At 50.9% G+C, this 24207-nt stretch overlaps 2 protein-coding genes and 1 long non-coding RNA gene across 4 annotated transcripts in view; 2 read left to right on the top strand and 1 right to left on the bottom strand.

Moving 5' to 3' along the window:
- Positions 1-721: 721 nt before the first annotated feature.
- KCNIP2 (potassium voltage-gated channel interacting protein 2) lies at positions 722-19123 on the top strand. The gene is made up of 10 exons (NM_001197190.1): positions 722-997; positions 14324-14419; positions 15257-15310; positions 16000-16124; positions 16522-16591; positions 16762-16832; positions 16964-17071; positions 17257-17361; positions 17499-17561; positions 17871-19123. The coding sequence occupies exons 1-10, from the start codon at positions 925-927 to the stop codon at positions 17916-17918; spliced, it is 813 nt and encodes a 270-aa protein (NP_001184119.1). The 5' UTR covers positions 722-924; the 3' UTR covers positions 17919-19123.
- LOC111092927 lies at positions 9460-24207 on the bottom strand. Its single transcript, XR_005380522.1, has 3 exons — positions 23246-24207; positions 19407-19447; positions 9460-10005 (listed from the first exon to the last, which is right to left on the bottom strand). It is a non-coding gene; the product is annotated as an uncharacterized LOC111092927 (long non-coding RNA).
- The window catches only part of OGA (O-GlcNAcase), a 28598-nt gene continuing 27920 nt past the window's right edge, over positions 23530-24207 (top strand). Inside the window, exon 1 of one of the 2 annotated variants that reach the window (XM_038578583.1) lies at positions 23530-23699. The gene's annotated coding sequence lies outside the window, so the exon portion shown is untranslated. The remainder of the gene's footprint in view (positions 23700-24207) is intronic. The other variant, XM_038578584.1, reaches the window with a different exon arrangement.

The following is a 24207-nucleotide window of genomic DNA, read 5'->3' as shown; positions in this document are numbered from 1 at the left end:
AAAAGAAAGGGAACAAAAGAACAAAGTCCTGAGAAACTGACCTGGCTCACTCTTCCTTTTCTTCCAGTGGGCCAATGGGGCTCCTGAGATCAGGGAAGAAGATACCCTCATTGTGAATATGGCTCAGGGACAGCTCTTGCAGGCTGAGGGTTGAGGTCTTTCTGAGAGAAGAGAGAACTGTGGTCCACTGGCCTAAGATGAGCCTCTTAGAGGCTGGGCTGACCTTTGCTCTGAAAACAGACTCTCAGATGCTCTGCATCCCTAACTCCCTCCTAGCAGGGTGGGCACTGGTGAGAGTGCACGGAGACCCGGAGACCCGTATGGGGGAAGAGAACAACAGAGAAGATGGGGGCTGATGTGAGACTGGACAGGTAGCTCAGAGACTTACCCTGGCCAGTGCTGATGGTGGGGGAAGGAGTGCCTAAGAGTTGGGACGGGGAAGGTCCTCACAGTGGGTCCTTTCTGGTCCTGCTCCCTCCTCCACCGCCAGAACCCGTGGCTTCAGGTTTGGGGGTAGTGTTGCTGGAAAACCAGTCTCCCTCCCCGCACTTCCCAGCTCACCCTTTCACCGGGTTCCTCCCCCGAGCTGCAAAGAGGAGGGGGCGGGGGTAGGGGGAGCCAATCCCGGCAGCGTCAAAGGGGGGAGGCGGCGGTGACAGCCGCGGGGAGGGGGCGGGAGGAGAGAGGCGGCTTGGCTCTGGCTCCGTGCTTAGCTCCGCTCTGCCTCCGGCTCTGCGTTCACCTACTGCCCAAGCTTCCTGCTCCTGCCCCAGGACCCCCAGCGGGACCCCTGTCCATCCCAGACTCAGCCCCAGCCCAGACAGCGAGCAACGCCACCAGGGGGCGCCGTGTGAGCGCCCTATCTTGGCCACCCGGCGCCCCCTCCCACGGCCCAGGCGGGACGGGACGGGGGCGCCGGGGGCCATGCGGGGCCAGGGCCGCAAGGAGAGTTTATCCGATTCCCGAGACCTGGACGGATCTTATGACCAGCTCACAGGTGAGTCAGGGGCTCAAGGGTCGTGGGAGGGAATGTAGATTCCATCCCCCAGACCCTTAAGCCTTTCTGACCCTGGCCAGGCCCTTACTCACACTCTGTCCCATTCCTAAGCACCCTCCAGGCTGTTCTGGGCAGCAAGACACTGGGGTCCAAAGCCTTTGGAACCGTGGGGGGTGGGGGGACAGGCAGGCAGGTGGGGAGAGGCAGCAGGTGTGGGCGTGTGACACAAAGCTAGGAGAGTGTCTGGAGTGGGAGGTGTTACGTGCGTGAGCGCCTGTCATTCTTTGTGTGTGTGTCTGTGTGTATATGTGTGTGCGCCTCCCTCAGCTGGTTGCCATGTGCCCTAGGCTTGGTATATTGATAGGGTAAGTGTGATTTTGTTGGCTGTGCAATTGTATGATCTTGTCAGATGTTTGAATAAGGTTGTGTAGGACTCTGTTGTACTAATGAAGTTGTTTTGACCATGTCTCTGTTCAATGTGCAACTCTGTGCTTTGTGCTTTTCTGTATGAAGTGACATGTGACTATCAGAATGTGTCAGGGCTTCACCTTATGGTGGTATGTCTCTTTGTAAGACTTTATGACTGTGACCCTCCTGGGGCAAGCATTGTGTTTTGTGATTGTGAGAATATGCAGATTATATCAGCATTCCATGCTGATTGTGTAGGAGGCAATGTCTTCTGTGGGCTTTTGTGAGTGTCTTGACATGTCTTACCCTTGCTGCCTCTCTGGTTTCCTGGTGTAGAAGGGGGCCTTTACCACACATTTACTGCTTCCCCACATTTTCCACAAACAGCCCAGGTGGACCCAAGGAGGGACACCAGTGTCTGCCCAGCCTGGCTCCCAGGAACAACGCCTGGCCCTTGTGGGGAGTTTTTGGTTAGTGTTGGGTCATCATCTCCCACCCCCAAGAAAGTACTCAGAGATCATTCTTTCAACTGAAGCTCCTTTAGCCCTCAACAACCCTCCCAGAACTTTATCCAATCATGAAGGAAAATATCCCCTCTTCCCCTCCAGACCCAGAAATAGAAGCACTTGGCCTGGAAGGTGCCTTGTGGCCTCCCCAAACCACTTTGCTGCCCAGGCAGGCTCTGTCTCCCACAGTGTGGAGTAACCTGGGCCTGCATATATTTCTGGGTTTAGTAGGCAGACCCATGTGTTTGTGTAGGTGACTGTGTTACCTTGTATACATTTCCATGTGCGTATGTGTTTTCTGTCTCATTGTACAGCCTGCCCGGGAACTTCCAACAATGGATGGGAGGAGGGAGACTGTCTCCTGTGTCTGAAACAAGTTGGGAAGGTGGAGGGAGCCCATGATCCTTGTCTGTCCTTAGGGGAGTGAGGTTAAGTCTCCAGGATGAGGATGACAACTAGGATCTAATGCCTTTAGAGTGTCTCCCATACTCATTGACCCTAGGGAAGCCCTAGTTCCTATGCTGAGACTCCTAGAAGGGAGAGCCTTTTGGCTCAAGCAGGCCCTAGGTGTGCCCTAGATGTGGCTCAGACTCGGATGGACTCCAACGTCCAGCTCTGCTTTGAACTGTGTTCTCACCAACTCAGGATGCTTGAGAGTAGTAAGGCCCCAGGGCGTTCATTAACACCACATTAGTCAGTGTTTGTTTCCTGTTTTAATTGATTCTCCCCTTTAGTGGAATCCTCCCCTCCCCAGTTGGCTATTTGAATCAGAGACTAGGTGAAGGTGGGGAAGCACTTGTATTCCTGGGGAGCAGGAATGGGCTATTACTTTTGCTATCTGGGTCTCACTTTTCTCACCTCTAAAATGGAGAACACTACTTCTTGCTGTCTGCCTCCCAAAGGAAATAGGTCAAATGTTGACAAGTGTCAAGAATGATGCTCATCATCAACATCCTCCTGTAGATAGCTCCACTCACGACTTGGAAAGTAGAAATAGTGTTACCAGGAGCTCTCCTTTCGATTGAGGGCTTATCTTACAACAGGAGACAGATGAGGTTGGGACTCCCCCTGATAAAGTGCTGGGTGCCCTGAGACGCTTGAGCTAAAGCCTGAAGGGGAGTCGTTGTCCGAGGTGCTGAAGAGCGCTCCAGGACAGAGGTACTGCCAGGAGGTCCTAGTTCCCAAAGTGTCTTCCCTGTGCAGGCCCGATTCCTGGGATGGACATGGGGGTAGTCTTTGGTTTCCGTCATTTTGGTCCATCAGGCTGATAGGGAGTCCTTAACTTATCAGGGCATCCGGAGTACCCCAATTACTTACCTCCCCCACTCCCCCAGACCCAAAGCTGGAGATTTTTTTTTTTTTTTTTTTTTTGGTGGGGAGTGGGGAGAATCTGAAACTCCACTCCGCCCCAGATCTACTCCCTCTGGTCTTCCAAGCCTGGCAGGGCTGCTTGGAAGTGTGGCGTGGTGAGTAAAAGCAGCAATCAGTGGCAGTCCTGTCCAACCTGGAAGCAAAGCAAGGACTAGGGATGACGAGTAGAGAGTTGGGATCTGGCAGGCCAAGGCCTGAACTCGGGTCCCTCCGGTCAGATATATCATTTCCCCAGTCTAGGGCGCCCCCGTGTGGTCGTAGGGCAGCCATGCTTACAGAGCTGATTCCAAATGGGGATGTCGCCGCCAAATCAAGTGGCAAAATTTGCATGGAGATTGGAGGTAATGCTTGCCTCGTGAATGTAGAATTTTCTGCCAAAAATACAGGATCCTCCAGTAGGAGGAGTGGAACTATGTCTCTCATGTAGGCTGTCCCAGCAGTTTGAAGGCGTCAGTGGGTCCTGGAAGGGTTTATTTTGGGTACAGCCCTATAGAAAGGAGTCCTGCAAAGGGTTGGGACTGAGACTGAGGCGAGGAGAGCTTCTTCATGCATTTGGCAGGCAGCCAGCATACAATGGGAGAATCTGTGAACCCACTGGAGCAAGATAGAGGGACACAAAGCAGAAAGTTATGAGAGAAAGGAATTCAGAGCAGCCTCTTCTTTGCCACCCCACTACGATGCCCAGTTCCTCCTCCTTCCTCTTGCTCTCCCATTGGTCTAGAAGTATGGAAGTGTGGGAAGTTGCCATGACAACTGTGTCCTGCTTATCCCCTTCACTTCTCCGTGCCAAATTGGGAGGAGGAGGTGTGCGACAGGCAGAGAAGGCAGGGCTGAAGAGGGGCAATAAAGAATAAGGTTCATTATCCCCTCCCCCAGCTCCTTTTTCAAAACCCGTGGGTGCCTACCCTCCCCACTAGAAATCCAGAAAACATTCCCAGAGAAGGCTGTGAGGAGAGTCCGTCCCTTCCCTCCCCCACCCCCGTGCCCCGCCTAGCCCAGTCTAGGAACTGGGTGAGGATAGGTGCTTTAGACGATGGGGGCCGCGGTGCGTTCCCCTGTGCGGCCCGGCGAGTGGAAGAAAACCCTGCGGTCAGAGATTCTGGTCCCGCAGGTCCGGCCCGCCTGCTCCGCCCACTCGAGTGGGGGCGGAGACACGACCGCCCTGGGGCCTTGGGGGCGGAGCTTGGCCAGTGAGCTCTCAGCAGAATCATGAACCGATGCCCCCGCAGGTGCCGGAGCCCGTTGGGGCAGGCAGCGAGATCCCTCTACCAGCTGGTGACTGGGTCGCTGTCGCCAGGTATGAGGAAGGGAGGAAGGGGCTGGACCCTTCGAAAAGTGAGTGAAGTGGGATAAGAGCCTTACAGAGGTGGGGAGGGGAAGGGCCCCTCACAGAGATGGAGGGAGCAGGATCCCTCAAAGGAGAGGGTTTAAAGGGCAAGATCCCTGACAGAGTAGAGCTCGGGATAAGGTCACGTACCTTACCGAGAAGGTAGAGGATAGGAGTCTCCAAAGAGGAAAGGATAGGGATTGGGGACATCATGGTCCTTCAAATGGTGGAGGGTGTGAGGCAGGACTTCTCACAGAGGATAAAGGAGGGGGACTTAAGCAGGTGGATATAAGGGGCAAGGCCCCTTGCAGGGATAAATGGAGGAAACTTGCAGCAGAACAGGGAAAAGACACAAGAACCCTTTACTAAATTACTTGGTTTAATGGGATCTTAAGATGATTGGGATCACTGTCCAGAAGGAATACTGAGGTAGGACTGGACCAACTTAAAGTCAGTTAGGGAGTTCATGAACTGTGGGATGAATAGACTTGTGTAGCATAAGGATTGTATGTCACCGTTTTGTCTATCTCTGGGAGTCTGTATGAACAGGGTTATGCATCACTCGGGTTGTGATCACTGGGGCTGTGCATCCTGGGGGTTGCATATCTCTGGGATTCTGTGACACTGAAACTGCATGTACCTGGGCAATTGTACTTTAAAGTTGGTTTGAGGGTTCCTGAGTCACACTAAGTTACTTCTGTACCTAACACAAGATTGTACCTTGGTGTGGGATGTGTGGAATTTATGACATGAGGATTGTGGATATCATCTCACGGTACTGCTGAGATTTACACACACCTCTGCTTGGGTATCCTTAGGGCTGCCTGGGAAAGGCCCTCCCCACTTGACCCCCAAAAACAAAACAACCTAGCCCTGTGGCATTCTGGGACCTGTAGTTTTCTGGCTCTCTCCATGGTATCCTCTTGAGCTCCTGGAATATAGGTAGGCCTCTCCTAGCCATGTGTTCCCCAGAAGGAGGGGAGATGGGGCTGAGCCAGAGCCATGCTTGGCAGTCTTGGGGAGCATGTGTCCCTCAAGCCCCCTGCTTGGACCTGTCTCCAGTGACAGATGGCTGGAGCCCGGCAAGGCCAGCTCTCAATCACAGCAGGAATGACTTCCAGGCCCCAAAATAGCCCCAAAGCCTAGGAAGGTCATTAATCACCTAATGCAGCTGGGGGCTGCTGTGTCTTTGGCCTGACTGGGGACTGAGAGAAGAGTTCTGAGGTCTTCACTGGCTGGGGTCCTCACTGGGGTATCAAGGACAAGATGAAAGGAGTACAGCTACATAGGGTGGGTCCCTTCATAAGGCAGTATTATTCTGGGTTTGAACTGTGAGAGATGAACAATTGGTAAGAGTATCTCTGCAGTGAAATTTGAGGGACCTCAGGAGGGCCCACCTAATGCTTCAAGATAGTGTTCCCTTGAGCCCTCACTCTGCCTGAAGTGCTTCCATTAAGGGTTTACTCCCTTGGGGAAAAACTAAGTGACACAGGGATGCTTAGGGAGGACAGATCTGGGCAATCTTCTCATAGGGCCCTGGGACTTGAGAGGTCTCAGAGTGGGGAGAAGGGAGAGTCTGAAAAACAACTCACTCTTTCACTTACAGACACCCCCCACACACACACCAGAAGCCTGGTTGATTTAGAACCTTGAGTCACTGTGAGGCTGGGTCAAGGTCTCTGAAGGTTGAGAGTGGGGGGTGTGAGACAGAAAAGGAGGGTCCAGGGACAGGGCAACAGCCTGAAAGGTTGTCAGTTTCTCCATCTGTGAATCGCAGCAGAGAACCAGAAGACGTGGCTATGCTGCCGCCTTCAATCTAGATAGTTTGGCTTGGCATTCAAGACTCCGTGGAATCTGACCCATTTTGGTTTTATCATTTATGGCTCCCCCAACACAAAGTAAGCTACAGTCATCCAAGGTTCCTTGACATTTCCACACACATTGGAAGGACAGGCTGTAAATCTTTACAAAAAAAAAAAAAAAAAAAAAAGGAAGGACAGGTTGACAGATCCTTGATCCTGGTTTAAATCTTTTTTTTTTTTTTTCCTGGTTTAAATCTTGATCCATCCTTCATCATCTTTGCTATCTTGGGAAAATCACTTCCTTGAGCCTCAATTCTTTCATCTGCAAAATGGGTATACTACTACTCATTCTGACCATGTTGGCTGTAAACACAGGAGTAATAGACCTTACCTCTCAGGTTAATTATGAGGACTGAGACAATATGTGAAAGTATCCAGAACACAAAATGTGCTCAATAACTGTTGACCCCTTTGTTAAGGTAGACTGTTGACATTTAGCCATCTTTCAAGAACCAGCCCAAAAAATACCCTCTCCCAGTTTTTCCTGGCCTCCCAGTTAGAGAGCTTTTATAGTTAAACAAGCTTTTATAGCTCATTCCATGCCCTGCCTAGAACAGTTCCTACAACATAGTAGACACATACTAAATATGTTTTGAATGAATAGAAGCCTTATAGTTCTCTCAATGGGCTGTCTCTCCCTACCCAGCGGAAGCGAGAACCTTGCTTAGTTTACCTTTGTTCCACAAGCACCAGATCAGAACCTGGCATTCAATTTATGTAAGTCTAATTTTTAAACAACTTTGCCCTTTAGGAGCTTGGAATCTAATTGAGGAAACAGAACTGATCCAGAAAGATCTTAGCGAGGTGACCTCAAGCAAGTCTCTTTATTGCTATAGACCTTGTTTACCTCATCAGTGAAATGGGCACAATACTATTCACTCTACCTCATAGGGTTGTCATGAGAAGCCATCAAGATAACAATGTTTGTGGAAATACTTTGTTAATGAAGAGTTTTAGAAATGTAAGTAGAGGGAGATGTTGTTAATAACAGTAGCAAACACTTCACAGTTACTCTGTGCCAAGAGATATTCTAACAGCTTTCCATATATTCATTGATCCCTCCCAGACCATATGAGATGGGAAACAGAGGCACACAGAGATTAAGAACTTGCTCTGACAAGGGTGACAGAACATGAGAAACTCCTAACTCTGAGAAACAAACAAGTGGAAGGGGAGGTGGGGGGGGGGATGGGGTGACTGGGTGATGGGCACCAAGGGGGGCACTTGATGGGATGAGCGCTGGGTGTTATGCTATATGTTGGCAAATCGAACTCCAATAAAAAAAATATACAAAAAAAGGAGTGGGAGAGAGAGGAGATCTAGTAGTTGAGTGGAGGTGAGGAGGAAAGGAAAGGAAGGAAAGGAAAGGAAAGGGAACAGGAAAGAAGGAAAGAAGAAAGAAGAAGAAAGAATGAGGAAGGCCGGCATTAAGGAGGCATTCCCTGCCTTCCGCCCGAACCCTTCTCTCCCTCCGAAAGAAGGAAATAAGAAAGAAACTTTTTGCTCTGACAAAGCCAGGATTTGAACCCAAGGAATCTGGTACTCTGGTCTGGCCCACACTATTACCTACCATGCTATGCTGCCTCCTTTTACTATTCCTACTTAATAACATTATAGAATTAGGTGCTACGTTTTGAGGGCCCAACACTGAGTTCACTAGAAATTCAGGTACTGAGGGCTGGATGTCCTGTTAGGTAAGAACTGTAGAACAGGAGAACAGAAAGGAGGGCATTCATAGCAGGAGTAAAGGCACAGAGATAGCACCGAGTTTGATGTGTTTGGGGGACAGTGAGGAGGCCAACCAGTCTGGAAGGGGAGGGGGAATTAAATGCCAGCTGTGGAATGTAGATAGTTGATGGGGAAGTATTTGCTGGTTACATCTGTAAACCTATAATGTCTAAGGTGTGAGAAACCAAAAGCACTCCCCTAGGTTGACTTCTTCCTGGAGGAGGGGGTAGAGGGGCAAGCAGAGGACCAAGCCTGCCTGTGGTGCACCCTTCTTCCCATCCTTTCCACACTTCCCGTTGTTTGGGGGTGGAGGATTAGGAAGGGGTAAAATAGGATGTGAGATGGATGCCTGACCCCCAGTGGTGGCCATGTAGAACTGCAGATCAGTGAATTTCAAATGAAGTGGTAGGGATAGCCCCACCTGGACTTCCACCCAGTGGCTGGAGCTGAGACACATTCATCCCAGGGCTGGACAAGGCAGGAGGGCTCCCTCTGGGGTCAGTCCCCCAAAACTGGGCCTCCTGAGTGGGCAGGCTGTCTAAGAAGGGAGCCAGTGTAGTGTGAAGGTGTAGAGCACAGGCTCAAGGTGAAATGGGTTAAAACTGAGGCTCTGACACTTAGTGATCTTGGTGATTTTTTTTTTTTTTATTTATTTATGATAGGCACACAGTGAGAGAGAGAGAGAGAGAGAGGGATCCCAAGAGGGATCCCTCTTGGTGATTTTCTTAACCTCTTTTAGCTTTAGTTTCACTACCTGTGATGTAGGGATAATGGTACTTCCTTCATACACTTACTGCGAAAACTATTATATTTTTAAAGATTTTTATTTATTTATTCACGAAAGAGGCAGAGACATAAGCAAAGGGAAAAGCAGAATCCCTGCAGAGAGCCTGATGTGGGGCTCCATCTCAGGACCCTGGGATCATGACCTGAGCCAAAGGCAGATGCTCAACCACTGAGCCACCCAGGTGCCCTACTGTGAAAATTAAATGTGATCATGTCTCGGGGTGCCTGCCTAGCTCAGTTAGAAAAGCACGTGACTCTTGATCTTAGAGTTGTAAGTTCTAGCCCCATGTTGAGTGTAGAGATTACTTAAAAAAATATGATAGGAGGGCACTTGATGTAATAAGTGCTGGGCGTTGGGATCCCTGGGTGGCGCAGCAGTTTGGCGCCTGCCTTTGGCCCAGGGCGCGATCCTGGAGACCTGGGATCAAATCCCACGTCGGGCTCCCGGTGCAGGGAGCCTGCTTCTCCCTCTGCCTCTGTCTCTGCCTCTCTCTCTCTCTCTGTGTGACTATCATAAAAATAATAATAATAATAAATAAGTGCTGGGTGTTATATGCAACTGATGAATCACTAAATTCTATCCGCTGAAACCAATAATACGTTGTATTTCAACTAAATTGAATTTAAATTGATTTTTTTAAAAAAGAAAAAAACATGATCAACTCTGTAAGAACGTAATGTATTATCTAGCCCATAGTGAGTGCTCAGTGTTTACCAGCTGTGGCAGGAGTTCAGAGGCTCTTGTCTCTGGCTCACTGGCTCTGCAGGCCTCTCCTCACCCCTACAAACATGAACACCCCCCACACACACCAACAAGGAGCAGGGAAGATGGGGGAGGGGCTCCAGGAATGCTGGGGGGAGGTGAGGGTGGGCCACTTCCTTGGAGGGTACAGACTTCCCTCCAATTCTGGACTTCTCCATCAGCTCAGTAACGTTTTTCAAGGAGCAGGCAAAGCTTTGGCAGATCCTGGGTGGGAGGAAGGAAGAAGCTTGGTCTCTCCTCTCCCAAGGAACCTGAATCTGTGGGTTTCAAAGGTAACCACCGTAAGTCCCCTCCCCGGAAGGTCACAAGAAGGCTAACCAGCCTTTTTCCTGCCCAGGCTGTTGGACCTAATTTTCTTTCCCATGGGCCTCAGTTTCCCTGCCTGTGGAAAGAGTGCTTCCAGCCTCACAGTCTCCATGGCAACCATGGATCGATGTTGGTGGTGTCCTCCTGACTGGAGAGGTCACTGCCTTCTCCCTACTTATATCCTCATCCGGCTCCACGCGGATACAATTACACAATCACTCTAGACCCATACTCCTTATTATAGGACACATCCATACTACCAGTCTTCAGACCGACATCCCACAGCCCTGCTAAACAGATAAACTTCCTATCCCATACACACTCATAAATACTGCAGTGCACTCACACACACATACCATGGACAGCCAGGTCACTTACCCAGATATACAAGACACACACCCATATATGATAGACACATACACATGTAAACCACACACAGGGATACACATAAGAGGAGAAACTCATACTCTACTCTCCACACAGACACAGGAATACACACAAGAAAACACCCAGACACTTATAATATACTCTGACACATATATCTCTAATTTATACATGTGTAACTCATAGTTTCTCTCGTACACATACAGACACACATACAGACACTTACACTGCCCTTCCCTGCCCTCTCCCTAGGCATAGCTCCTCCCTCTGCCCCCCTCCCTTTGGCACTGAGTAGCCATAAAGTGTCTGGGGGAAGCTGTCCTCGGGGATAGAGGCAGGTCACTGCTTTCCTCCTCTGGCCTGGCCTTTTCTGGCCCATATCCTGGCCAAAGGCTCCTGAGAAGATGCCAGTCTGTAGGCTGAAGTAGCCCTGTGAAGAGGAAGAGGCTGTGGCTGGGAGGCTGTGGGGCAGAGGCGGGGTGAGGGGGCGGGGGAGGGAGGAGATCCTGGGAGGGAGAGGGGGAGGGAGGCTGCAGGCGGTCCTACTCAGGCTGGGGAGCCTGAGGGGGAGGAGGTGTGAGGAGGGCTGCCAGTGTGTCTGAGCCTCAGCTGGTGGGGGCCATGCCCCAGGCCCACCATGAACCTGGAGGGGCTAGAGATGGTTGCTGTGCTTGTGGTCCTCGCTCTGTTTGTCAAGGTCCTGGAGCAGTTTGGCCTCTTTGAGCCTGTCTCCTTGGAAGGTAACCCAGGTGTCTGGCTATGTCTGGGCTGCTGACTGGAGGAGCAGCCGCCCAGCAATGCTGGGGAGGAGGTTACTCTGTTTTTATGACTGGGGGCAGGGGGTAAGCATGTTAGTGATGGGATAGGGCATCTGGGGGAGGTAAGGACGGGTGCTTGGGGAACAGGACATCTGAGAGGCAAAGAAGGAAATTCAAGGAGTGGGTCTGGGGGAGGGGCTTCTGGGGAAGGTGAAGAGAGGAGGCCAGGGGCCAGGGTGTTTTGGGGGGGTGCTGAGGGGCACAGCATGGGAGGACTGGGGTATGGAGATGAGGGAGATCCATCTGAGACTGAGGAGAGGTTTGGAGACAGGCAGGACTATCTGGAGTAGAAGAAAGAGGTTCCAGAGTTCCTGAGAAAACACCAGACTTCTGGGGAGTCCCTTTGGGGCCAGGGCCCCACAGTGGCTCTGAAGACATGTGTGAGTGACTCTCCATACCTCCATCCTTGCATGTGTAGTTGTAGAGTGTGCATGGATTCTGTGCGAGAGGTGCAGGGGGTGTGACCATGTGTTCATCTGTGTGAAAAAGAACAAAGTGTGTGACTGTGTGAGACTTTGTATGTGCCAGGGATGTGATTTAATGTGTCAGAGGGATAGGGTGTGTGGCTTTGTGAGATGGTGAATATGACTGTGCTTGAGGGGGACAGGTTGTGTGGCTGGGCCGCTTTGGGTACTGGATTGTGTGTGTGGCTGTTCCCAGAGTTCCCTGAGGAAATACCAGCTTCATACTCAAGGCTTGGAATGGGGGTGGGATCAGGAGGAACAGGAGGAGGAACACTGAATGAGACATTTATAGACCAGCTCTGGCAGGAGGGTAAGGCATAGAACAGATCAGGGACCTTGCTTCCCAAGCCCCCTTGCCACTCCAAGTTTCTCTCAGGATTTCCAGGGCCTGGACATTCTCCACATCACCCCAAAATCTAGTGGGGAGAGTGATATTGGAGGTAGAGAGGGGACCATGTTCTGCCTCCCCCAGAGAGATTTGGCCTCTCCCTCCTCTTCACACCAAGAACTGTGCAGCTCCATAGCACAGCTATTCTGGATTTCCCCCAGGAACAGGAAAGGAACATAGACAAGAACCATGATAGGAGGGCTATTAGGGCAGACCCCAGGGAGAACTGAAAGATGTGAAGGGAGCTGGAGACAAGAGAAGTAGCCAATGAATTGTCTGCTCTAGGGTTCAGTAAAAGCAGGAAACCCCCAACCTACTTTCTGTCCTCTGCTGCATTATCAGAGTGGGGTGGGGAGCAAGGGTTGGTCTTAGATCAACTGGGGTTCATCCAGTTCTGAAAAGATGAAGTCAGTTTGGCTCTGACTTGCCATGCCCTTTAGACTGTTCAGTGGTAAGAGGGGTCATCTAAGAAACCTAGGTGTCCTGTAGGCTAAAGGCAGCCCTTTCCCTTACCACCTTTCAGGAGAGCCTAGAGGAGATAGTCTTGGGAGCAGGGAGGGGATGGTGGGAGGGGGGTCTGGGGGGCCTCGGACATGTGAAGAAGACCAGGAGGTTGGGAGAGGCGGGGGTGCAGCCCTCCTCCCTCCCACCCCACCCCCACTCCCCACCCCACTCCCCGCCCTTCCCAGTCCAGCTTCGACACACCACCGGAGGCCCCAGGCGCAATCCGGCTTCGGGAAACCAAAGTCGGGGCTAATGGAGCCCTGGGCTGGGGGCCAGGCCGCCATCGATCCCCCACTCAGCCCACGGTCTCCCTCCTACCTCTCCATAGCTCTGTGGGGGGAGGGGAAGAAAGGACGTTTTGGAGGGGGAAGCCTTGACTCAAAGCAGTTACCTCCTGGGAGCAGGGCCTGATCCAAGGGTGGAGCCTCGTATGGGGGGGCGGGGCCTACGTAAGAGTTGGGGTGCCCTAGTAACCTACAACCTAAGGAAGTTGGGCCCCTCCAGGAACGGACCCAGGCCAACTTCAGTCAGTGTGCTAGAACCCTGTGGGCTCTGGCCCTAGAGTCTGGAGGTGGGCGCTGCCAGGAGACAGGCACACCAACACATAGCCTCTCCCTGGGATACAATTAGAGCTGTAGGACACCGGTGTAAATAAGGGGAAGTGAGGGGAACCGTGGTCAGTAGCCCTACATTACACCAAAATACTCATCTCCAAGGTCTGTTATTGCTTGCTGTCATGTCACCTTCAAAGACATGGGAGGAGACACACTTTTAGCGTGAATGAGTGAGTTAACTGATGAGGAACTTTGTTCCACTGGCAGGGAGATTCTAGGTGCCTTGGAATGAGGGATTATAGGAAGGAAAGGTGGGAAGAACAAACATGGATTCTGTTGGTGATGTGCAGTCTTAGGTATCTGGGTGCCGTGGACACATAAGTCACAATATGATATGGGTATGTGTCGTGATCTTGATATGTGTCATAATATTATAGGGTCACAGTGTATTGCAGTGTCCTTAGCACACCATGTCGTAATATCCCACGTGTTTTTGTATGATTTGATCACACTGCAATGTAAGATGGCCTATGTGGGTCCTCATGTGTATGGCTTATGCTTTTCCTAGGCCACATTTGTATATGTTTGTATTAAGGGATACTACACGAAAATGTGTACTTGTGTGTGTGTGTGTGTGTGTGTGCACGCGCGCGCATGTATTGGGGCCTGCTTAATTAGATCATTGGGTTTGAGTGAGTTGCTGGGTATCAAGCTGTCCTTGTATGGCATCCATCACTATGATTTATCATTCTATGTGTCACTATACACACTTGTCTATGTGTGTGTGTGTGAGAGAGAGACAGAGACAGAGACAGAGGTGTTCCTACCTAGGCAGTTCCTACCCAGACCTCCCCTCAGAGGTCCACCTATAGCACTGGAGCCAAGGGCACTGGGTCAACAGGCACTGAGGCCATTGCTACCTCCCCTTGGTGGCCTCATTGTCCCCAGCTGCGTCCCATGATACAAGATGCCCGAGTGGACTTTCTATGCCTGTGAAACCCACTGTGCTTCCCTAACCCAGCCCCAGCTACTCTTACCATTCTCATCCAGTCCCCTCCCAACACCCCTTCCCCTCAGGGTCGATTTGCGATGGTGGGGAGGGGAACGGAGGGACAGTAGGGGTTAATGTGCCTTCCTGGGGTCTTCTCTCTTCCCAGGCCACCCTCCAGGGCCCACTAAAAAAGCGCTGAAGCAGCGGTTCCTCAAGCTGCTGCCTTGCTGCGGGCCCCAGGCCCTGCCCTCAGTCAGTGAAAGCAAGTGCCTCTCCTGTGCTTCCGGGGGCGGGGCCCGTTTGTGTCGGGGTGTGACCCGTGTGACAGGAGTGGGCCTGCGTGTGTGTGGGCGTGACCAGTGAGGGGGTGGGCGCTGTGGAGAGGGCGTTAGTAGGTGCTGGGAGGAAGCCGAGGGTGCCGGCGGGGCCGGCTTTGGGGGGCGGGGCCCAAGTGTCTGAGGGAGCCTCGGGTGCCTGGGTGTGGCCGGTGTGGCAGGGCACGAGGCCTGAGACTGTGGGTATGGCCGATGTGGCCGATCGAGACACAGACTGCTACGAGGTCTGTGCGTGGCTTATCTGGGTTGGTGGCTGCGACTGTGGCCGCCCTGCCCGGGGCATGTGGCCCCTGCCCTGCCTGGATGGATGCAGGTGCAGAGGATGGAGCCCGCCTTCATCCAGATGCCAGGATCCTTGGGTTTTCTAGTCCCAGCCAGTCCCCACTTGAGTGGCCTCACTTTGTCTCCTGAGGCCTATTTCCTCGGTTGGGCCTTGCCCAGCCCATAGGATTATACTGAATGTATGGAGGCCCATTTTGTAGTTATTATTTGAGGGTGTCATTGTGTTTGATTCCACTGGGTACCACATGGGGGTAGAATTGGGGAAATGACAGGCGTGAGTCCCACAAGCATGTGTGCGTGGGGTCTGTTCCGTGTGTGTCTATGCTTGTTCATTGTGTGTGCCTCTGTGCGCGGGGCTGGGTGTGTGTGTGTGCATCGTAACACGCAGGTCTTTGAGATTTGCTGTTGAGTGTGAGGGCCGAGGTGTGTGTCTGCAGTTGGCCGGGTCTTCCACTTTCTCGGTGACAATTCGCTCCCTTCAGCATTAGCAGTCCCAGCCTCCCTCCGCCCCCACAGACCCCGCCCGCTGGACCCAGGTGACTTACTGTCCTGGTGGGGGCGGGGGTCGGGCCTTCGGGCGCGTGGGGTGGGGGCACTTGCCTGGGGACTGGATGTTGGGAACTGGGGCAGGACTGAGATGCTGCCAGGGATGAAGCCTTAACTAAGGTTTATTGGTGTCAGGTAGGGGTGGGGTCTGGATGGGCTTGGCTGGAGCTGGGCGGGGCATGGCTCGAGCATGGCTGGGATAGGAGGAGCTTGGCTGGAGGGAAGGGTCTAGGCGGGGCAAGTGTGCCGCTGGCCAGATCAGAGTGGATCAGGGTAGGCGGAGCCTAGATCCCCAGACGCTTCCTCTTTAACCCGTTTTTCTACTCCTCCCTTTCTGGGAGGAAGATGGAGCTAGGGGCCTTCCCCTTGAAGCAGGGATCAAGGGCCCGGGGACCAGCGATGAGTCGGACCCCTGGTTCTGGGGCTAGGCCTGCCCATAGGTGCAGCCAACTGATAGATCTGGAAGCTGACCAGCATCTTGCCTTCATGTCCTCAGACCGGGGTCCAGGGAACTGGCAGGCTGGTGTCTGGTGTTGGCTATGGGGAGGATGGGTGGGTGGGTGGTTTTGAAGAGGGGTGGTGGAGGCCGGGCCTGAGGCGCGGTTGTCCCCCCCTCCACTGCCTCCCTCCCCGCCGCCCCCACCCCCCACCCCCCCCCACCCCCACTCCCCCGCCGCAGACAGCGTGGAGGATGAGTTCGAACTGTCCACGGTGTGTCACCGGCCAGAGGGTCTGGAGCAGCTGCAGGAGCAAACCAAGTTCACGCGCAAGGAACTGCAAGTCCTGTACCGGGGCTTCAAGAATGTGAGTGCAAAGGAAGACCTAACTGAGGGGTGGGGCAGGAAGGGTGGGGCCTATCCTGGACTTCTAAGGTTGGTTGGCCTGGATGCTTTAGGGGTATGAGAAGGAGTGAGAGGGAGGAGGAGGGGCCCCCCTCTTCCCCATAGACCAGATTTCTAGCGGGAGGCTCTGGCGGATTTGAGGCCAGGCAGAGCCTGTAAATCCGCCCTGCTGGTGAGTTCTGTGTTTAAACTTGTGCACTGAGAAGTCTTGCCTTCCCTAAAAGAACTGCGTGGTTAGCCCCCTGGAGACAGGAAGATTTGCTTTCTCTGGGAGTCTGGCATAGAGTAGGTGGTGGTGAGTGGAAGGGGGCTTTGTTTCTGCCCTCAGTCTGGTTTCTAACTCTCCCCCCACCTCCCAGGAATGTCCCAGCGGAATTGTCAATGAGGAGAACTTCAAGCAGATTTACTCTCAGTTCTTTCCTCAAGGAGGTGAGGGGACAAGACCTGAGAGGAAGCAGCTGTCCATCTAGGCTGAGTTGGGGAGAGGGTTCTGGAGGGGCCTGGGAATGCCAAGTGATAAGAGGGGTTTGGGGAACCCCATAGCCATAGCAAGCCCTTTCCTGTCTGAAAGCCAAACTTTTCCATACTTATCTTTACAGACTCCAGCACATATGCCACTTTTCTCTTCAATGCCTTTGACACCAATCATGATGGCTCTGTCAGTTTTGAGGTGAGCTGGAGGAGGTGGGCCAAGGAAGCCTGTTTCCTGAGGCTTCAGGGCCAGGATCCACAGGCCAAACCCAGACTGGGGATTGGGTAAAGGGTATTTGAAAATACAGTTCCTCTCTGTCTCCTTCCCAGGACTTTGTGGCTGGTTTGTCGGTGATTCTTCGGGGAACCATAGATGACAGACTAAACTGGGCCTTCAACTTGTATGACCTCAACAAGGATGGCTGCATCACCAAGGAGGTGTGGGACAACTGAAGAGCTGGAGAGATTTCATGTGTGTGGGGAGGTGCAAAGGGCCCTGAGGAGGAAAACCTGACCAACATATGCTTCCCCAGCAATGGGTGGGGTCTGCCGTGGGCTCTAATCCTCTTGATTTGGAGACTGGAGGCTCTGAAGAGGGATCCTTTTCTCCCTTGGCCTAACAGGAAATGCTTGATATCATGAAATCCATCTATGACATGATGGGCAAGTATACGTATCCTGCACTCCGAGAGGAGGCCCCAAGGGAGCACGTGGAGAGCTTCTTCCAGGTGCCTGGGACTGGGTAGGCTGGAGGGTTCTGGAGTGTAGGGAAGGAGGCAAGGTCCCAGCAGAGAACTTACCTGAGTTCTACCTGCCTCTCTCCTGTCATCCCTCCTGTTCTCTCTACCTGACTACCTTTTTGCAGAAGATGGACAGGAACAAGGATGGCGTGGTGACCATTGAGGAATTCATTGAGTCTTGCCAAAAGGTACAGGCCCCTGCCCTCCACATTTCCATGATCTGGACTCAGGGTCCAATTCAGTGATGTAGGAAAAAAGCTCCTTTGGGCAGAGTATCATCTCCCTAACTTGCCCACACCCCCAAGTTCTGTTCCTTTGCAACTTGGGGATGCCTGTCCCTTCCCTCTTTCAGGTCTCTCTGGGTGTCTCCTCCCTTGCTGCCTCTCTCCATCTCTGAATGTCCCCATTTCAGATGAATGTCCCTCTCTGTGTCCCTGATAAGCTCTTTTTATTTCTCTCTCTCTCTCCAATCTGCCTCTCCCACCCCATGGCTACAGGACGAGAACATCATGAGGTCCATGCAGCTCTTTGACAATGTCATCTAGCTCCCCAGGAAAGGGGGTCAGTTGTCCTGGGGGGACCATACTCTAGCTCTAGTCCAGGTGGAACTCACCCTTCTCTTCCCAGGTCTGTCCTCATCCTAGCCCTGCCCTGGGGGCTGTAGGAATCTAAGAGCCTGGGGATTCAGTGGTCCAGATTGCTGGAGCTAAAGGGGCCAGGGCATGGGCAGAGTGTATCTGTGGGGTGTTCCCAACTCCCAACAGCTCCCACCCCCTTCCTGCCTGACACTCAGTGCTGAGGATGCCCCTGCTATAGGAAATAAATGGTTCTCCACCTTCCATTCCCACTCTAGAAACTACAACACTAGACAAAGTGTCTCCTGCTATGGTGCTTTCCTTATCCCTGATCTCATATGCATTTCCTCTAAGATTTCCTTCTCAGAGAGTCTGCTCTGTCCTCCACACTGACTGACCTTTTAGACCAGGACCTTTGAGAGCCTTGTAGGAGGAGGAAAAGAATGTAGGGAGAGAAATCTTAGGCCTGAGCCTGGTGGTTAGGTCATAGGAGGCTGGGGTAAAATGCAGAAAGGCCTAGTGCTTGTCAGTGACAGCTCAGGCATGCCAGACTATAGCTCTGAGCCCCATAGGTCTGCCAACCCAGGCTATCAGAATATGAATTCCAGGCTCTTTGGAAGACTCTGTCTCCTTGGAAATGCCCCAGAAATGTCCGTACTTTCCTCAGTATTCCAAGAGAGCCTGAGATCCTGATGTCTGGCTCATGCCTCAAACTCCTTCCTCTCCTTCCTTCCTGTTTGTATGGGTGGTGGCAGCAGCAGGGGAATATGAGTGGGAGATCTCCCAGCTGATACCTGCCAAAGCTTCAGCCTACCCTCTCTGATGGCTACAACTTAAGTTTTCATTTACCATTTCTTCTAGACTTGGAGGCATGGAGTGAGTCAGGGACCATCCAGTGGCTGCCTTAGAAGAAAGGGGAAGGAGGGAAGTGGGCATAGCATCTGAACCCAGTGTGGGGGCATTCACTAGAATCTTTGATCTGCCCAGGCTCTATCCCAACCCCCCACATAGCCTCTTCAATTCCTATATAGGGTCTCTTCTTACTCTATTCAATCTACCCAGAGATGCCCCTGTACACACTTAGAAGGCAGGGACTACTCTTGCCATGCTGCCACCCTTTAATATACCTGCTCGTTCTGTTTAGCTCACCCTCCCAGTCAGTCAGGATCTGAGGGGAAGGGCCCTGAGGGAGCCCCTTTTCCCATCTGAACACTGTTGACTGCTTTGCATTTTGGGCTCCTCTGTATATTTTGTAAAATAAAAAATACACTAGATCCAATAAAACACAATGGCTATGCACAGGCTGCTGTCTCTGCCTTTTTGTCCCTCCTGCTCCATCCATACATACCTCACAACACTAACCCCTGCACCTGTTGCCCTTTAGATGCCAAAGAAAGTAGCATAGCCAACCCTTGGTAGGAGATTGAGATGCAGGTTCTGTAAGAGTTGGAGACCTACCTGACCTCAGAGAGGTCCTCATGTGAATCTCTCTCCCACATCTGCAGAGGAGACGAGAGACAGGGTATTAATGTGGCAAAGGTTATGCCAAGCCAGCTGTCTTTTGGCTAGACATTCTGACAAGTTGGATCAAGAATTTCTAATTTACAGACATCTTAGTTAACCTCAAAGTGCTTTCTTTTGAGGAAGGATTTCCTTTAGTTGCTAATGAAAGTTCCTTTGTGGAAACATCCAACCTTGCCTCCAGTATGGACATAGATTCTGTCTATACTCCAGCCAAGAATGAGAGATCAGATGGGGTGGACCCAGGCACTATGGAGCAAATAACACAAAGGGCAATAAAGATTTCTTATGTGGAATGGCTGCCTTTCTTTGTTCTGTTTCTGGAGAGGGGCCATCAGTGATAGGCCTGGCCTCCCATCCTTTCTCTAGGGCACCATTATGCGGTGACTAAGCTTCACCATCCATAAAAGAAGGATTAGGCCTTCTCTTCCATCACTGTACACATTGACAAGGTCAAGGGAGAGTATGGTGTCCAAGAAAGCAAAATTTTACTTCCAGAATCCATCATTTTGTCATCTGGGTGCCCTGCTCACATTATCACACAACTGTCTGCTCCACAAGTCCTTGGATTTCTTTGGGTCACAGCCCCTCTGAGGGATTTGATGAAATTTGTGGGTCTACTGTCCAGAAGAAAAAACATGCACAGTTTTTCATATATTTTTGTATCTCTGAAGCCTGGCCATGGACCTAAGTTTAGAACCTGTGGTAAACAACAACAACAACAAAAGAAACAAAAACAAAAACAAAAACTGTGGTCTACTATTTTTCTCAGCTTTCCATTGTACAGCAAAGGAAACAGGCCCAAAGAGTGGGGAGGACCTGCTCAAGGTTACCTACTGAGTTTATAGGAGGATTGAGACTAACCCAGTCTTCCAAATCTCTGTCCAGGGTTGCTTTGGGATATAGTTAAGATTTGTGAGTGAAAGATGGATGCCATGCATATCATGCATACTCTAAATCAGTTGACACTGTGGCAGGCTCTCATGGTACATACCCTATACTTTTCCTTTGTGGCACTTCTCAGTTTTTTTTTTTTTTTTTTTAATTTTATTTATTTATGATAGTCACACAGAGAGAGAGAGGCAGAGACACAGGCAGAGGGAGAAGCAGGCTCCACGCACCGGAAGCCCGATGTGGGATTCGATCCCGGGTCTCCAGGATCGCGCCCTGGGCCAAAGGCAGGCGCTAAACCGCTGCGCCACCCAGGGATCCCGCACTTCTCAGTTTGTTACCATATATTTATTTTGAGTGATTGTCTTCTTTGATACACTATAAGCTCCTGAGGCCTCCTTGAGTGCCTAGACTAGGTTTCCTGCACCCCGCCATCCTATCCTTGAGGCCTAGCATATAATAGGTATTTAATAGTTGTATGAATAATTATATGGTTGTATATGATTGGATGAATGGGTGTGGTGAGTGTGTGTATTTATCTCAGTTAAGTGTGGAGATCATCTCTATGTTTTAGGGTAGATTCAAGTTTAAGGGAAGTTGAAGTCTGAGGCTGAGTAAGGAGAGAAGTGCCCCCAGAACACACAAATGGGATCCAGAAAAAAGCAGCAGTTTGGCATTCTGATAACTTTTTTTCTGGCCACTGGTTGAATTCTGAATGTTGTCAACTACTCCATGTCAAAACACTCCTTTTATGCCTTCTGGCATTTCATACTCTCCTGGGTTTTTCCTCTTGCCTTTCTGGCCACTGCTTCTCAGCACCTGTTTGTAGACTCATCCTTTTCAACTGGAATTCTATTTTTTTTTTTTTCAACTGGAATTCTAAACGTTGAACACCATAGCTCAGACCTGAGTCTCCTCCGAATCACATCCAGTCCTACAGCTTTAAACACCATCTATATGCAGAGGATTCCTAAGTTTATATCCCCAGACTTCTCTGAATTTCAAAAACCATACATCCAATTGCCTATTTGACATATTCATGTGGACCTGTAATAGTCAAACTTAACATGTTCAAAATGGAGCTTTGATTGATGCTTTTTCAGTCCTCCCATCTCAACAATGACACCATCTACATAGTTGCTCAGGTCAAAATTTAGTAGTCTTCATTTCTTCCTCTTCCTCTGACTCCCTAATTTTTTTATTTTTATTTTTATTTCTAGTTTTTAATTTTTAAATTATTTTTATTTTTAAGTAATCTCTATGCCCAACATGGGGCTCAAACTCATGATTCCCAGATTTTACCAACTGAGCCAGGCAGGTACCCCCTCCCTTTACTCCTTTAATCAATCACCAATTCTACCACCGAAGATGACCACTGCTCTTTCCTAGCCAAGCCACTATCATGGCTCACTCACAGATAACTTATTTTTCCATCTGAAGTAGTCCTTCCTTGCTGTGGTTACTCTTTATCACGTTATTTGATTTCCTCTCTTCGTGGCACTTATTACAAACTGAGACCCTGTGTACATACTGAATTTATTATGTTTCTCTAACCAGTATTTAAACTCTGTGGGTGGGCAGCCCAGGTGGCTCAGCGGTTTAACGCTGCCTTCAGCCCAGGGCATGATCCTGGAGTCCCAGGATTAAGTCCCACATCGGGCTCCCTGTGTGGAGCCTGCTTCTCCCTCCGCCTATGTCTCTGCCTCTCTCTCTCTCTCTCTCATGAATAAATAAATAAAATCTTAAAAAAGAAAAAAAAAAAAAACCTCTGTGGGTGCAGTGCCCTATTTCATTCATTCCACAGGTATTTATCATAGGCTTACTAATCTCTGGTACCTGTTGGAGGTACTAGGGGGGTAGAGGTGTGGTTTGGAGAGGAGAGTGTGTGGCAAGAACTTCCCTTCAAGTTTGAGCAGCACAGACATGGAAAGTAGATCTTGCCTAGGCCATGGACCCCAGAGTCTGAACACTAGATGAAATAGTGGCTGCTGACTTGCTAGCAGTTGCCACTGAAAGTGTCATGAGACTAAGGGCTGGGGTCAGCTGGAATGATAACCCAATAATCCCCCAAGGAACCACAATATACAGTGAAGCTGCTTATGGCTTCCAACTGTTTTCACAAGAGGTCCCTTAAGAAAATGTTTGCTTCTCACTCCCATCTCAACACTACAGGACTAAAAAGAAGAGGGACTATAAGAGTACCTGGAGCTACAAGTTGGGCTACAGCTAGAGGATTTGAATATGATATTACCAATATTAAGTCTTAACGATCAGAATGAGAATGAGACTGAGATGATCATTTCACATTTATACCTCACAAGCTGAAACAGATTTCTTAACTGGCATAAATGTAAACAAAGTGCATTATAATAGGACTACAAGAAGCTCAGAGCACAAACAGTCGCAAAGGGGACCCAAGCCCATCTAGGGCTCTGGGAGGGATTCTTTATTCATTTTTTAAAAGGGATCCCTGGGTGGCGCAGCGGTTTGGCGCCTGCCTTTGGCCCAGGGCGCGATCCTGGAGACCCGGGATGGAATCCCACGTTGGGCTCCCGGTGCATGGAGCCTGCTTCTCCCTCTGCCTGTGTCTCTGCCTCTCTCTCTCTCTCTCTCTCTATGTGACTATCATAAAAAAAAAAAAAAAAAAAAAAGGATTTATTTATTCATGAGAGACAGAGGGAGAAGCAGGCTCCATGCAGGGAGCTCGATGCAGGACTCGACCCCAGGACTCCAAGGCGCCAAAACCGCTGAGCCACCCAGGGATTCCCCCCCTGGGAATGACTTCTTAAGGAAATGATGTTTATGCTACGGCACAAGGTTCTTTCTCCCTTAGACACAGTTCACGCTCCCCATCCCCCAAAATGTCAGACTTTTTCACCTCTCACCACAACTGTACTGCTCCACGAGCCTGGAGGATTCTCTCCGCTTCCCCCTCCTCAGTCTAACTCGTACTCATCCTTTATGCTCCAGCTCAAAAGCAAAGCCATGGCTGCCACCTCTCTCCAAAGGAGGATTAAGCCAGTCCCTCCTCTGAGCTCCTGCAACACTTGGGTACACTGTGTGGGGATTGTGCATGTACTTGCTTGTCTCCACCACCATACTGTGAGCTCATAGTGGCCCAAGAGCCCAGCACGAGGCCAGCTCACTTGGTCTCTGCCGAACGAAGGAATGAACGAATGATTTAGTATTTAAAAGGCGTTAGCGCCAAGCTGAAGTTACGGGAACATGTCAAGGCAGAGGGGTGAGCTGAGCTCCTTGGAATGTTGTCTTCACAGAACCGATCCTGGGTCAGGCTGATGTAATGAACCTACCTATTAGAAGAATCTCAATAGAAAATAGGTCAGTTTCTTCCTCTCGCTTTAAGAACTAGAGGCTTCGTTTCCGCGCCTGCGCATTGAGAGAGTAAACACCTCTCTTTTTCACCCCCCCATCCCCAGTGCCCCAACCTGCTGCAGCCTCCTCCCATACTCCCCTTCTTCCGGAGGGGTGATGGTTCGTTCCAGAGCTCCCGGCTCGTTTTAGAGGGTGGCAAGCATAAATAGTACATCCCGTCGCCTTCATTACCTCCCGCTTTTCTCGTCCCCTCTGTTCTAGTTCCCCCTACCAAATGAAGCTCAATAGGCTGGCCCAAAAGAAGGAGGGGGAGTCGGGCTGAGGCGACCGGTCTGAGCCGGTCTCTGGCGCAGGCGCAGTGCGGATAAACAGGAAGCGGGCGGTGGAGGCAGCGGTGGAGGAGACCTAGGGGTTTCGAGGGGCAAACAGCAGAAGAACTAAGATTATCCGGAGGCAGCAGAGTCTAACTGCGAACAGAAAGGAGGTTTGGCTATCTGCCTCCAGGGGACGAGAG

Source organism: Canis lupus, chromosome 28, assembly GCF_011100685.1.
Source record: "Canis lupus familiaris isolate Mischka breed German Shepherd chromosome 28, alternate assembly UU_Cfam_GSD_1.0, whole genome shotgun sequence".
NCBI classification, from domain to species: domain Eukaryota; kingdom Metazoa; phylum Chordata; class Mammalia; order Carnivora; family Canidae; genus Canis; species Canis lupus.
The sequence above is the reverse complement of the archived record's forward strand: the minus strand, read 5'-3'. Positions and strand labels throughout refer to the sequence as shown.